At 33.6% G+C, this 13,854-nt stretch overlaps 1 protein-coding gene across 1 annotated transcript; it reads right to left on the reverse strand.

Annotated features, from left to right (window-relative positions):
* Positions 1 to 2,544: 2,544 nt before the first annotated feature.
* LOC139907132 (zinc finger MYM-type protein 1-like) lies at positions 2,545 to 13,235 on the reverse strand. Its single transcript, XM_071893256.1, has 3 exons — positions 12,280 to 13,235; positions 11,972 to 12,223; positions 2,545 to 2,631 (listed from the first exon to the last, which is right to left on the reverse strand). Exons 1-3 carry the CDS (start codon positions 13,066 to 13,068, stop codon positions 2,545 to 2,547), a joined length of 1,128 nt encoding a protein of 375 aa, XP_071749357.1. The 5' UTR covers positions 13,069 to 13,235.
* Between the last annotated feature and the right edge of the window lie 619 nt (positions 13,236 to 13,854).

Genomic DNA, 13,854 nt, shown 5'->3' on the forward strand with positions numbered 1-13,854 from the left:
ATAAGATATTTTATATACCTTAATTCAAAATATATTGTAAATTTTGAAGCAAGATATTGGATACGTTTTTGCTGTTTGGTATTCCGTCGAATAGGAAGTAGAGTTAAGTTGAGGAAAAAATAATTAGTATAGCTATTGAAAGAAGATAGGCTGATGGACTCATGAAATCTGAGAATTATCTTGATATTGGCTGTAGGTAGCTACACTGCTTTAAGCTTGAGGATTACCCAACCACAAGACTCATTGTTAATTATACTGCAGAATTAATTGAATATATTCTATAGATATCATTTAGGCATAAAAGAACTCTTAGGCTAATTATTCGGCTATATATGAAGTATAAGAAAGAAATACGGATTGAGTTTTCTTTTTCTTTTCTTTTTGTATTTATTTAAGTATTTTAATGTTTCAGTACAGATTGCTTTTGATTTTAAGGCCTTTAGAAGGAAATTAGTATTACTTTTATAATTTTTTAAAATATTAAACTTTATTTTGCTTTACACACAAATGAGTACAAATAATGATTACTAATGACTACATAGAGCCTTATAGATTAAAATTTAACTACATCATACAAGTTATCATTGAAAAAAGAAAAGAAAAAAAACCCGGTAACAACTCCTGGATTCTTTTTTTTTTTCTCCCCCGAGGCGTGTAAGATATAATTACGGTTGATAATTTTGGTAAGGATACAAAAGCGTGCGAGGAGAAGGGAAGAATTACTTATGTTATCATTGATTAAATTAAACATCTTCCTCTATCAAGAACGTTATCAATTCCCGCCTTTATTATTCAATATTAACATAATATTAGATGTTGATTGTCGATAGAGAACTGAATGAAATTCCTAAAATAACGTCGCTTTCTCTCTGGATTTCTGGAAATCGAGACCCAGGAATTTGGAAAATACTTACCGGACAAGAAGCAGATGGCTTGTGGGATTTGTCGATATAAATGTGCCTTTAGAACCCTGTCTAAAATTAAACGCCACTCATTATTCTCATCTCATACCAAGAGCATGGATATTCATCTAAAAAATCAAGTTAATGATGAATAAATCAAGTCAGACTTTAACTCTGATCTCACAAGGATGTTTATTGCATGTAATATACCCTTATCAATTGTTAATCATCCTACGTTCAAAAATTTATGGAGAAATACACGGGTAAACCCTTCCCTTCCCGAAGAACCATCATTAGAAAAATAGAGGATGTTGGTAATGATGTCATCTCCAAAATCAAAGAAAAGTCGAAAGGAAGGATATTTTTTTAATTAAGTATTCATTTTTTTCAAGTCTAATTATAAAATATGATTCTATTTTAGCTAAAAATATTAAGAAATATGATACACAACCATTAAATGGTAAAAACAACTGCTTAAATGGTCACAACAACGGGGGTAGTAGCTTTGGATGGTTCGCAACTAGTTTGTCTGACACTAGTTTCTTCAATTATAGACTTGGGTATGATCATTAGGTTTTCCAATATTACATAGACAATAATCATTACTTTTTTATATCCCTTAAGGATTAGCTATGGTTTATAAGCTCCAAAAAATGATGTTCAGAAAACTCATAAAAGGCAAAAACAACTACTTAAATGGTCACAACAACAGAGGTAGTTGTATTGGGTGTAGCATTCTAAGTACCAATTTTGTGTATCTTCATGATAATAGTATGTTGTTATACAAGGGGTAGAGATATTTATGTCCTGTGCACAATTGTATATAGTAACTTCCACACGAGGAAAAAGGGGTGATGATCTTTTTGATTAAACTCCACGTCTGGTTTGTGTTTTTTGACCTAAAGTTAGGACATATTTAACTGAATTCCGATGTCAGAACAAGAAAATATTATCAACATCAATCTTTTATTTCAATATTCTGTATTTATAATTTAATGTTATTATTAGTTATATGATTCTAATTGTTTAATTTTGTTTATTTAACATAAATTTATGATAGTTTATTTTTTAGTATGTCGATTATATTTAATTTAAGCCTTCTTTTTTAGAATTGGAACTTCATATATATTTCGATATACTATACTTTGTCGTTTCATTAGTTATAATTTTGAGAATATGGTTCATAATGAATTACAATTAAATGGAGTGTGACGTTTTCAAATCTACTGTTACGGAAAAAAAACCGTCTAAGTCAATCATACGTAGTAAATCTTTATTAACCATTTTACATTTTGCTAATACATAATTTCGTTATCCTCTCAAAAAGCATAATAAAGCAGGCAGTTGATAATCACATCAGTATTTTAAACAATGATACCATAAGTATTTCTCCCCCCCTTCTCCCTGCATGCGCTTTTCTTTACAGGATTATCAACTTTAGGTATAATTTACACTCCAGTACTAAAGTACTTCAAGTCTTAATAATGAATATTTATACGATTGATAAGGTTTTTTCTTTTTTTCCCCCTTTTTTCACAAAAAAAACACAACTAAAGAAGAAGAACACTGAACAGTTTAACTGGACTCCGTGGCATATATTTCTATAAACATTAAAAAGAAACCACGTAATAAGTGTCTCTATCTACATGTCTTCGTCAGCTCCTGGAGACATCAAGAAAAGCCAGTCCCTCTCCTTCACTGTTTCTCTGTAGCCTTCTTTAACCCTTTCCTCAAACATGGGAAATTAATTATTAAATAAAATGTTAAATGATGTTATTATAAAAATGCAGCTTTCCTTAATGTATTTATTTTTATTTGTACACACTACATAAAGATAAATTAGACAACACATTCATGTTGAGAAAATAATTGTTGTGCCTTTGTAATAGAGATAACACGGATCTTGGATCTATATATAAAGTACCCGGTTACGGTATGAGTAAACAAGGTTAATGAAATCGAGAACAAAGCCGGCTGTAGATATTATAACTTTTACAGAATATTAAGGAATTTTCGGAACGCAAAAACCTTATAGAATTGCTTAGTACTTAATTCTAGTTTAAAAAATATATATTATTCATATCGACTTATTTATCTAGATTAATGATTGGATCGACATATTCATAAGCATTTGCATTATACAGTTTTTTTACAAGGCTTTACCAATGCACATAGTTACCTTTCTCGTGTAATGCAACCTTTCTCCCGAAAATAGTCAGAAACAAACTTCTATAACTAATAGTAAAAATATTGGGTTAATAATTGCTTTGCCATCAGTAATCATTGAAAATGTATCTTTAATCTCATTCCTATTTTATTTACGTCAAAACTTTGGGTAAAATGCATATAATATTTGAAATAAGTATCTGCCTAATTTTGGTTTATTATATGGATCTCGAAGTTCGGGTACGTGAAATTTACTCTAATATTAAGTTTTAAAGATCCAAACCTACCAAGATCCGAAAAAATGTGGATCTTTCCTGTCTTTATTTTGTAGGTTTAAGCAAAATACTTTATAAATAAAAATGGGAGTTGAATAATTCAAATCTATACCTCACTTATTTATAGAATACTTTCCTTCTAGTTTACTTTTGGTGTTATCAATGCATTAAGATAGATTAAACTAATCAATAATTTTTACACAATATAATGTTATATTGCATATTTATCGATTATTGTCTCTAATAATTATTAGTCATAAGAACATTAACTTAAGAAAAAGTTGTTATGTTTAGTACTAAAAAAATACCCTTTTAAGCCCAAGATCATTACTCAATACAATATGTTGTAAAAAATATACCTTCATTTGTCTATTCTAAACTCTTAAAAAAGTTTTTTAATGCTTTTTTTATCACTTCTTTGTGTTAATGGTAATATTATAGGGGAAAGGAAGTATATTATGTACTTCTTTGTTAAAAGTAAATGTGTTTATAATTTTCAACACAGAAATAAAAATAAAATGTTGAAAGCTTATACAATATACATACATATGTTAGGGTGATCATATTTTGTTTTTCAAAAGGGTGGAGATCTGGGCTGTGTCATATCAGGGATTAGAGATTTTCAGTCAGAGCAGTGCAACAAAAAGTATATAAATTACTGTTGATAGTTTTGTAGTTAGCTTTACGAAAGTGGTCTGAAAAGTTTCCGAGATCACAAAGATACAGTACATTTTTTCTTAATCTTTTTTCTCCATTTATTAACATAGCCTCCTTGTAAATCTACATACTCCTCCCAGCGATGCTTCCATACTTAAAGGCAGCTCGAATCACAGTTTTGTCCATTTTCACAAAAAAAAAAAAAAAAAAAAGACTCACATCAACTCACTCCAATGACTGTAACATAACAACTGCGCATCCATAATGGCTGAAACTTTGATGAGTAACTGCCAACAAATGCTGGATGGATGTGATAAAGAGTTATTTTAGGGGGAAGTTATGCACAGAGTACCCTTTTTAGTATTTATTATAAAATTACTACACTAGAAAGACAGTTTATTTTTCACATATCTTCCCATCGATTGTTGTGAATCCTTTGTTGATCCCTGTCATGAAAGACACCCGTATTTTTTATGAATACTATCGCTAGATCTTACAAAGCGAAATACATGGCTAACCCTGAGGACATTGCACTTTGGAAATTTTTGGCTCAATCCTGTACGCTTTCTGGATTTCTTTTTTTCAACAAAATATATGTATTTTAAAACCAAAAATTAATATTAATTAAACTGATTAAAACTTAACAAAATTATCAATTAAATTTTGATACTAAATATATCATTGATATTCAGACATGGAGATCAATGAAAAAATAAGATTTTTTTATTCGTATACGTATAAGGTCTTAAGTAATAAGTCACCATTGTCTGTTATTTCCAAATTTTATCAAAATATTGAGCTGTCTTTCTGAAAGTTCTTCTAAATATATTGGAATAAGAATCTATTGGCATGTGGTCCAGTTAATTTATTTTTAATTTTGCTAATAATTACTTCTACTATGAAAGCATTTGGATAATTGGCTTCACGTAATACTGGTTACTTCTGTCATCCGGGGTTTCAATCTTTGATCTAATTATAAAATACTGAGTTGGCTACATTTACATTAGCACAGCAAGTGTACCGAAGTTTTGATATTGTTTTGGAAGAATGAGTAAGTTTTACTTTTTTCTTCAATGCACGATCTGATAGTGAATAGAGACGATGTATATAGTATTTCTTATGTGAAAGGTGAATTTGTAATAGGGAAATAGATAAAAGTTGTTTTCACTGGAGTTTTTCATTATCATTAGGAGTGGGCTTTAAGGGGCAAAATTTTATTATAATTTTTTAGATTCCAGATATCCAATTTAGACATGCTATGACAAAAAAAAATGTGTTTGGTATCATAAAGCTTAACAAACCATTTTATGCAACTGATTCCCATATTTTTTACTCGTGATCCAGTATTATCTATATTTTAGTTAATATAAGGCTAAATACACTTTTTTGGTTTCTAGAGAAGAAATCCAAAAATTTCTTAAATCCGTAACTATTTACAAAAATGTGAAAAATTTAATTTTTGGAAAAAAATTCAAAAATTAAATTTCAAATATTAAAATTTTTGCTTTATTGCATAATTAACCCCTAAAACGAAATTTGTTTCCTTTAAAAAACAAGTATTTCTTAGTTAGGTTGGAGGCTAAAGCCCCTCCAGTCCCCTGTGGATGCCCCTAGGAATAATTTGGTTTGGGTTAAGAATGGGAATCATAGGAAGTAGATTAGGCCTAATATTAATCATCTACATGATGTGCATGATGAAAAATAATACCAGTTATCAAGATTATAGGAGATTGGGATTATACAGAAATAAAGCTTGTATAGATATTGTCTAATAACAATGATCTTGTTTGTATTTTTAATATCCTTCTATATTTATGCATTTTCATCATTTTTATCATTTTATCAATCTTTTTCCAATTACTGAAATACTGGAAACTTTGTTCATTGATATCTATCTCAAAATTTAGTTCTAAAGTGCTACTTTTTCCAAACTTATGCTCTAAAATTGGATTAAAGCATTTCAGAATATGTTTTAAAGTATTTTACAGGGTGTCCACGATAAATTGGAACTATCTTAAAATTCAACCTGCTTGATAAAAATGGAATTTGGAGTGTATTTGTTAATATGAAAAAGTTAGACATGATATTAAACAATAAATTTATTCAACATGTTCTCCCTCAGCAGCCACCATCTTTTCCATCCTGCCCCTAAAGGATTTGCATGCCCTGATGACTTCCGCAGAATCGACAGCATTCCACTCCCTCGTAATGGAGTCCTTCAGGGCCGCGATGCTCTTGTGGCTGACCTTGCACACCTCCCTCTCCAACTTCCCCTACCAGTAGTAATCACACGGATTGAGGTCGGGTGAGTTGGAGGGCCAGGTGTTGCGATCCCAGAATGTGTTGTCGGGGGAGTTGAAAAGGTTAATGGTCCTTATGGCGAGGTGTGCGGGCGCCGAGTCTTGTTGGAATATGAACTCCCCCCAGCGGCCATATCCTTCATCCAGGGGATGACGAACTCCACCATGACTTCACAGTACCTTATTGCGTTAACCTTTTCCTTGGGATTGAAGAACAAAGGAGGCATCACCTCACCGCTGCTGCAGATGACACCCAGGGTAATCACGGAGGCTGGGAACTTTGTGGTAAAGGCCACAGGGACTTCTTCTCTCTCCTTGGTAAGCCACCTGTCATTCCGGACGTTGTAGTTTCTGTCGACAGTCCAGTTCTTCTCGTCGAAGAAGAGGATGATTCTTCCTCCATGGCTCTTCAGGTCATTGAGGAGACGCTTACCGTTGGTGAGCCTGGATGCCTGTATGGATGACGTGAGGAAGTATTGTTTGGCCATTCGGTATGTACCCGAGGTCCTCATTCACAGCATTAAATACCAACTGCTTGCTCACTCCACGGTTCTTGCCCAATCTGGACAAGGAAGTCCCCGGCGAAGCCTTGATGGGCTTCCAGATGCCTTCAAGGAAGCGGGGAGTGCGGATTCAGTCACTTTTCATGTTATGGTCCTTGCAGCAGACCTTCCCCTCAACCTCCCAGGCATTATAGATCCGGTACACCGTGGTCTTGGGGTAGTTAAGAAGCTTGTAGATAGCGGAGAACTTTTGTCCCCCGCGAGCCATTTCGAGGATGGCATCTCTCCTTGCTTATTCCATGATGACTATTGTTTGTTGTCAAAATAATTGTGGTGGAAGTTATAGTTTATTGTTCAATCAACCTTTTATAATAGTATGATTTAACCCCGAATATCCACATTATGGATCTGGATGAAGTTTAAAGTAGTTCCAATTTATCGTGGACACCCTGTATGTCTAAAAATACAGCATAAAAAGTATTTTGGAAAGTTTATCTACCTATTATAGAAGCTGAGATATAGATAATACTGAAAATACTAAAAAAAATAAACGTTGTAGTTTTAATTTTTTATGAGCTCTAACTTAGAAATATGATGAATATTTTTGTAAAGTCTAAGATGTCCTTGATTCGTTCAATGAATATTAGTTTAATCCTAAATTCAAATTGACTTAAAATATATGTTCTGTAAAAATAAAATGAAAATTTACGTGGCACACTCACAGATTGAAGAACGTTTGGGAGGAGAGACTCATAGTTGGCATGACGTTTTATTAGATCAGCTGCAACCAAAAGTGAGAGGAAAGAAACAAAGTTATCTTTATAAATATAACTACAACAGCATGTTTGATTGATTATTTTATTTAAAAAAAGTATATAATACATCATATTATTAACACAACCTTTAATCAGCAAACCAATCATTTTTTCTGATCTTCTAATAAAATAATTAAATTCTTTATGGAAGATTTTTGGCGGGCCACATCCAGCCCATTGGTCATAATTTTCTTCCTCTGATTAATTAGTAGGCTAATATTCCATTTGCTTCTTTGTTGTGGTTTTTTTATTTACAAGTAATGATTGTTAACTGAATATTTTTCTGTATTACCCCCTCCCACAAAAAAAAAAAACTTTTAAAAATGTGAGTAATATTTTCAAATTATTGTGGGTTGAAACACGGGGATACACAGCCCTTTCCCAATATTATATGTACATTTAGTGACCTTAAATAGTTATCCACGTATTTATTTTCATTGTTTCTATATTACTACACGCCTTTATGGGTAAATCGACGAGATAACCACCTCCCCCTAAGCCACGGAAACTTCAATTAAATGTGGCAATCCCTTTAACATATACCCCTATGACTGTGATATATTTTTATTTAATAAAATCACATATGCTACAACAATAATTTATTAAACTAAAACAAGACCTAAAATTATTCCACCGAATTAAAAAAAATGTAACTAAAATAGCCAATCTAAGTCACGGCTTTCATGGAGAGAAAAATATCGTGTGGTTCATAAAAATCTGAGCATTTGAATTTTAAAATTCAACAAGATATAATTTATTATTTAACAAAAGAATTTCAACAAAATAAATAGTTGTGCGGTTGAGCTTCCATAATTGTTAGTAAAGTCGCCCTTTGTGGCAATGATGTCATCTAGGCGGCGGAGGCAAGCCTGGCACCCACTGCAGATGTAGTCCTTTGTATCTGGCTACCAGTGATTGCTGAAAGTAGCTTTGAGAGCCTCGGTATTTAGATGATAGACACTGCAGGCCTTCTCCTCGACGTACGCTCAAATGGTGTACACAAGGGGGTTGTCATCAGGGGTGTAGGTAGGACCAAAAGTGTTCAAAAGACTCATTAAAAGAGTCTTGAATCGTAGGAGATGGGGTTCTTTAATTGATTGTGTAAAAAGTTGCCTCTCAACTCTCACAAGGCTCTTTTTACACACTTTTTGATAGTTATTTGGACAGTTTGGTGTAAAACCCCGATATATTTTTTCTTTAACTCTTCTGGATACTTTTTGGATTCTTCCTCTCCTACACTTTGAACTTGCTGACGGCGGAGAAGGTGGTCCTGGAGACACCAAACTGCTTTGAGTGCGCAATGTCTATTACGTTCAATTATCATTTGTCCACTTATACGTAACGAGGGAACGCAGATTTGTCTTCTTTTGTAACTTATTGGTTATGCTTTAATATGTCGAAATATGAATTAATTTCAATGAATTAACCTGGTGCAGAGATAGAGAGAAGAAAATATACGTAGAAAGAAAAAATGGAAAGAAGTTGTTAATTCAAAATACAGTGTTAATGACCTCGGAGGCTCTAAAATTTTTTTTTTTTCTGGTTGATATTTTATCTGACATCATGGAAAAATAAATATTAAACATTCTATAATAATTTTAACAACATCAGTTTGGGGCTATTGTAAGAAATAATTTTTGTTCTTATAGACAAAACATTTAATAATATTTTTTGATTATAATTTATATGAAATATTGGATATATTAGGATTACTGTCATTTTCAGAAAATATATTTATTGTTTTACTACTTCTAATCCGAAAAGCTTTAGAAATTAAATAAATATTTTTTAAAAATCCATACGCATTACTATAATTCTAAAAATAAATGAAAGTTGTCGAATTTTTTAAAAAACTATACCAAAAAGTAACGTGGTACCCCTGAAAATATGAAAAATGTATGGCATCATATGTATATTAGAAGTCATGACGTTGTATTAGATTAGCTGTAATCAACGGTGAGAGTAAGAAACATTAACACAAATCCCACGATGTATATAACAACAATATAGCCAGGACTTACTACCATCTCAATCCTCAATTCTACTACAGTCCGATACAGATTTAAAAATATAACTTGACAACAAATCATCTCTGTTACAGTATTTCTGACATGAGAAAATGCGCTTTATATTTAGATTTTCCTTTCTTTATAATTAAAAATATTGATAACAGCTTTGAAATATGTTAATCCTTGTTCAAGTTGCAACTACAGAAAGTTTAGCGTTTGTCTCAGGTAATATTTTGACAAATTAAACAAATTGTTATATAAAGGGATAAAATGATGATTCTATCATCACTGTACTGGTATTTGCCAAAATGTTTTTATATACATATTTTATACTGCATAAATAAATCATGAATAATAAAATAAATAGCTAAACTTCCTTTTTGAACATATCTTATTTTACAATAAGAATTTTATCCGTCATGTCTCAGACCGATGTTAATAAATATTTTCTAAAGAAGCATTGAGACCTTCCAACTTCGGCATATACCTGGCAGAAACTTGAAACTTGCACACTTGTATTTTATTGATTTGTGAAGTTATGTAGGGGAAAATTTGAACTGTTTGAGTAGGTATCCATGTATCTCCAGCATCTGCTGATTTTCGAATTTTTTGAAATCGGACAAGAAATGTCATCACAGCGAGATTCAAGGCTTAGGGAATCAACTCATCTTTGTGTGGTTCACAATCCAACAGAGATGACCAGGTTGACGGGATCGGCACTTAAGACCATCTGCAATGTTAAGAAGAGGCTATACTACAACTACACTGAATCTAAAGCTGCGTGTCTACCCTGATTATTATCATTGAATCCTTTTTAAGTAGAGGCACACCACTAGCCACATAATAATTCAACATCTAACATTCAACCAAGGAACGTTATTTGTTAGTTTTGACCAGTTTCTCTACCTCTGATAATTTTTAATGGAAAATTTACTTGTTTTTGTTTACATTGTTTACATGTAAGACGTGTATCTCGATTATTAATCTCATTTCATTATAATTAATTGTTGAAATGCATAATATTTATCATTTTCTAATCATGGATTTATTTTGTTAGTGTAAAATTGTGATTCTAAGAATTCAATAAAGTGTTTAATGTAAAAATATACATATATATTTTTTTCTTAAAAAATACTATTTTGATTAATGAAACAAGTAAACAAAAATATATTTCTCCCTTATTTCACATGCAAGCCTATTTAAACCTTTCGTTTCAAGTTTTATTCAGGTTATATGTATGAAAGAAGGTTTAAACTAGGAATGATTTAACCAAGAGTTTTTTAAATCACTAAACAAGAAACATTCAGTTATTAGATACAATTCTAACATTTTTACCTATATTTGCATTTTCCTTGTCATTTTTAGGTAAAAAACTATTCTGTTATTGGAGAAAATGGAGGATTGAGTATGAGTATAGGAGGAGGAAGAGAAAAAAATGATTTTTTTTGCGCCATGAATTATGAAGGAAAAAGTACTCGGATATTCAAAAATATATTATATCCATCTTGCCACCAAAGCTATTTAGATATTTTGCAATCCGTGTTTTCTCGATAAATATAAACAGGCATCCAGTATAATTTATTTTCAATATATTTACATCCATTCGAAGTGAAAGAACATTTCTTAAAATTACCATGCCTAAGATATTGAATCCCTCAGTGCTCGTTAAGGAGCTCAGCAACACCAAGATTTGTACTTATGCAGCTGATACAAAGTATTTGCTATGCAAGCTTTGGAACTTTAGCACTAACGCCAAGAGGAAGTGTGCAGTGCCGTATGTCAGGAAGATTTTTCGGTCCGCTTTACAAGGGTGAACGGTTGATTTTCAGTGGTGAACGTGGGATATTTAAACAGGGCAAATGCTACAGCATAGATTAAATCTTGCAAGAATATCGTCCAATGGACTGTCTGACCATTATTTTCTTCAGGCAAACATTGGGAAAAATAAAATGAAAAGGAAAAACTCTAGACGGAAAGTCAATGCCGACCTATTCATGAAGGAAGGAGTATAATGGAGTATAAAATGCACGGTGCAAGAATGAGAGAAAATTTTTGAACTACACAATTAAGTCAAACAATTTAAACTTCCTTAAATATTTTTAAAATAATAACGGATGAAGATAATGAACGAGATTATAATATACCATGAAACGGTTACATCGACAGAAAATAACTTATGTTCACAAGCCTTGATGTTCTTAACTCGCATGTATACGTGGTGATGTGTTTGAAAAAATGAAGAAAAAAATGCATGCGTTCTTTATCATGATTAGAAGAAGAATTTTTTGCTCTCTTTCCTTGACGCCAAGGTGTCAATCAAACTGTCCATGTCTTCATGGAGCACCTTGTCCACCATCACCCTGTCCATGTTCAAGAGGGTGAGGGAGGAGAGCCTCTCCTGGTCCATGGTGGTCCTCATGTGGTTCTTGAACCTTCTGAGACAGGAGAATGACCGCTCCGCCTCACAGCTGCTGATGGGCATTGAGGCCAGGATAACGATCACCTTGTATAGCTCCGGCATCAGGTGGAACACTCCCGAGCTTATTAACTCCACAGCAATTTGTGACGAAACCATGTCTTCTGTGTCAATATCTGCCTAGAGAAACATAAATTTTAAACATATAATGCAAAATGAAACATTATAATATTAACCTTGAATTGCTGGAAGATTGCATGGTCTGACTGGAGCTGCTCGAGTTCAAGTCTGTAGTGCTTGGCGACACGCTCAATGACACAGGTCTCCACTTCACTGTCCTTGACGATTGCAATGAGATCCATTGTGATGTTTGTATCGTCGGTGGCAAATCTGCTTTCAAGCTCTAATACAATCTTATTGATTGCAACATCGAAATGTGTTTCACGGAAGTAGGATACAGTTGTTCCTTTCCACTTTATTCTCCTTGGAATCTTTGCCTCCTTGAATTCCAAATCAATTGAGTCCTCCTGGTCAAATACTGATTTCATCTCAGACGTCTTCAACTCAGCAAGTTTCCAGATTGATTCAAAGATTTTCTCATTCTTAAGATCTTCAAGAGTCCTAATCACTAGGTTGACGTGTTTCCGGGCCTTTGTTAGGTCAACCTTTCTGCCTTGAAGTTCATCTGACAAGCTAGATGTGTGTCCGAGGAGTGTCTTCAACAGTTCAATGCCGAAAACAAATTCGTGACTAAAGATGCTGTTGAGCAGAGAAGTTGCTGTTGAACTCGACAATGTATCTTTATCTTTTCTCATTATTATGAGGGTCTTCATGATTCTGACCATCCCTAGAGATACAGCGTGTACAGCATCGTAGCGGAGACTCCAGCGGGTAGCAGACTGGTTCTTCAGGGTCATCACCTTGGCATGCTCCTCATCTTTACTTGTTATCTTCACCGACTTGTAGATTGCTGACCTCTTTGGTGACCCTTCAATGAAGTTGTATAAAATTGGTACTGTCCCCATTGTATTTCTCAACAGGGTTATATCTGAGAGAAGATCCTTGACTACAAGATTGAGGACATGGGCGTAGCAGTGGATGTAGACACACAGTGGGGCTGCTTCCTTCCACCTGGCGGCAAGACCCTTCTTGATGCCGGATATGTTGGAGGCACCGTCTGCGGCCAGGGAGACAGTGCAGGCAGGGTTAAGGCCGAGATCCTTGACAGCCTCGTGAAGCTTCTCAAATAAATATTTGCCGTCAGACTGGGTAACTTTTACAAACTTGAGGAAGCTCTCTTTCTTGATGCCTTCACTCGTCAAATATCCCAGTGACAGACTGAACTGCTCCGTGTTTGACATATCTGATGTCTCATCAACAATCACAGAGAACCAGTAGTCATCATCGCCGGCACAAGTCTTGACATCTTCAACTATATTTTCCGTCACTTTGGATGCTATAATCTCTATCAGCTCATTTTGGATGTCAGGTGAAGTCCATTTGGCAAAACATGCCCCAGCTGAACCAAATTTTTTGACTTCGGCCTCCAGTTTATCTTTGAGAATATGATTGTCGTGTGAACGCAGGGACAAAAGCTCCAAGAAGTTTCCTCGATTGTTTTCATTAGATTCCGTCAACTTTTCTCTTGTTTCGGAATCGCCCCTAAAAGCCAATCCTTGCTTTGCGAGGAACCCAACAGTTTGGAAAAGATACCTCAAATAAGCTCGCCACTTCACGACTTCCTCAGCATGTTGAGACTGAACATGGCCGAGAACCGAGGTATTCTTTCTCTTTGATGTGAGGAAATTGAT

Source organism: Lepeophtheirus salmonis, chromosome 14, assembly GCF_016086655.4.
Source record: "Lepeophtheirus salmonis chromosome 14, UVic_Lsal_1.4, whole genome shotgun sequence".
NCBI classification, from domain to species: domain Eukaryota; kingdom Metazoa; phylum Arthropoda; class Copepoda; order Siphonostomatoida; family Caligidae; genus Lepeophtheirus; species Lepeophtheirus salmonis.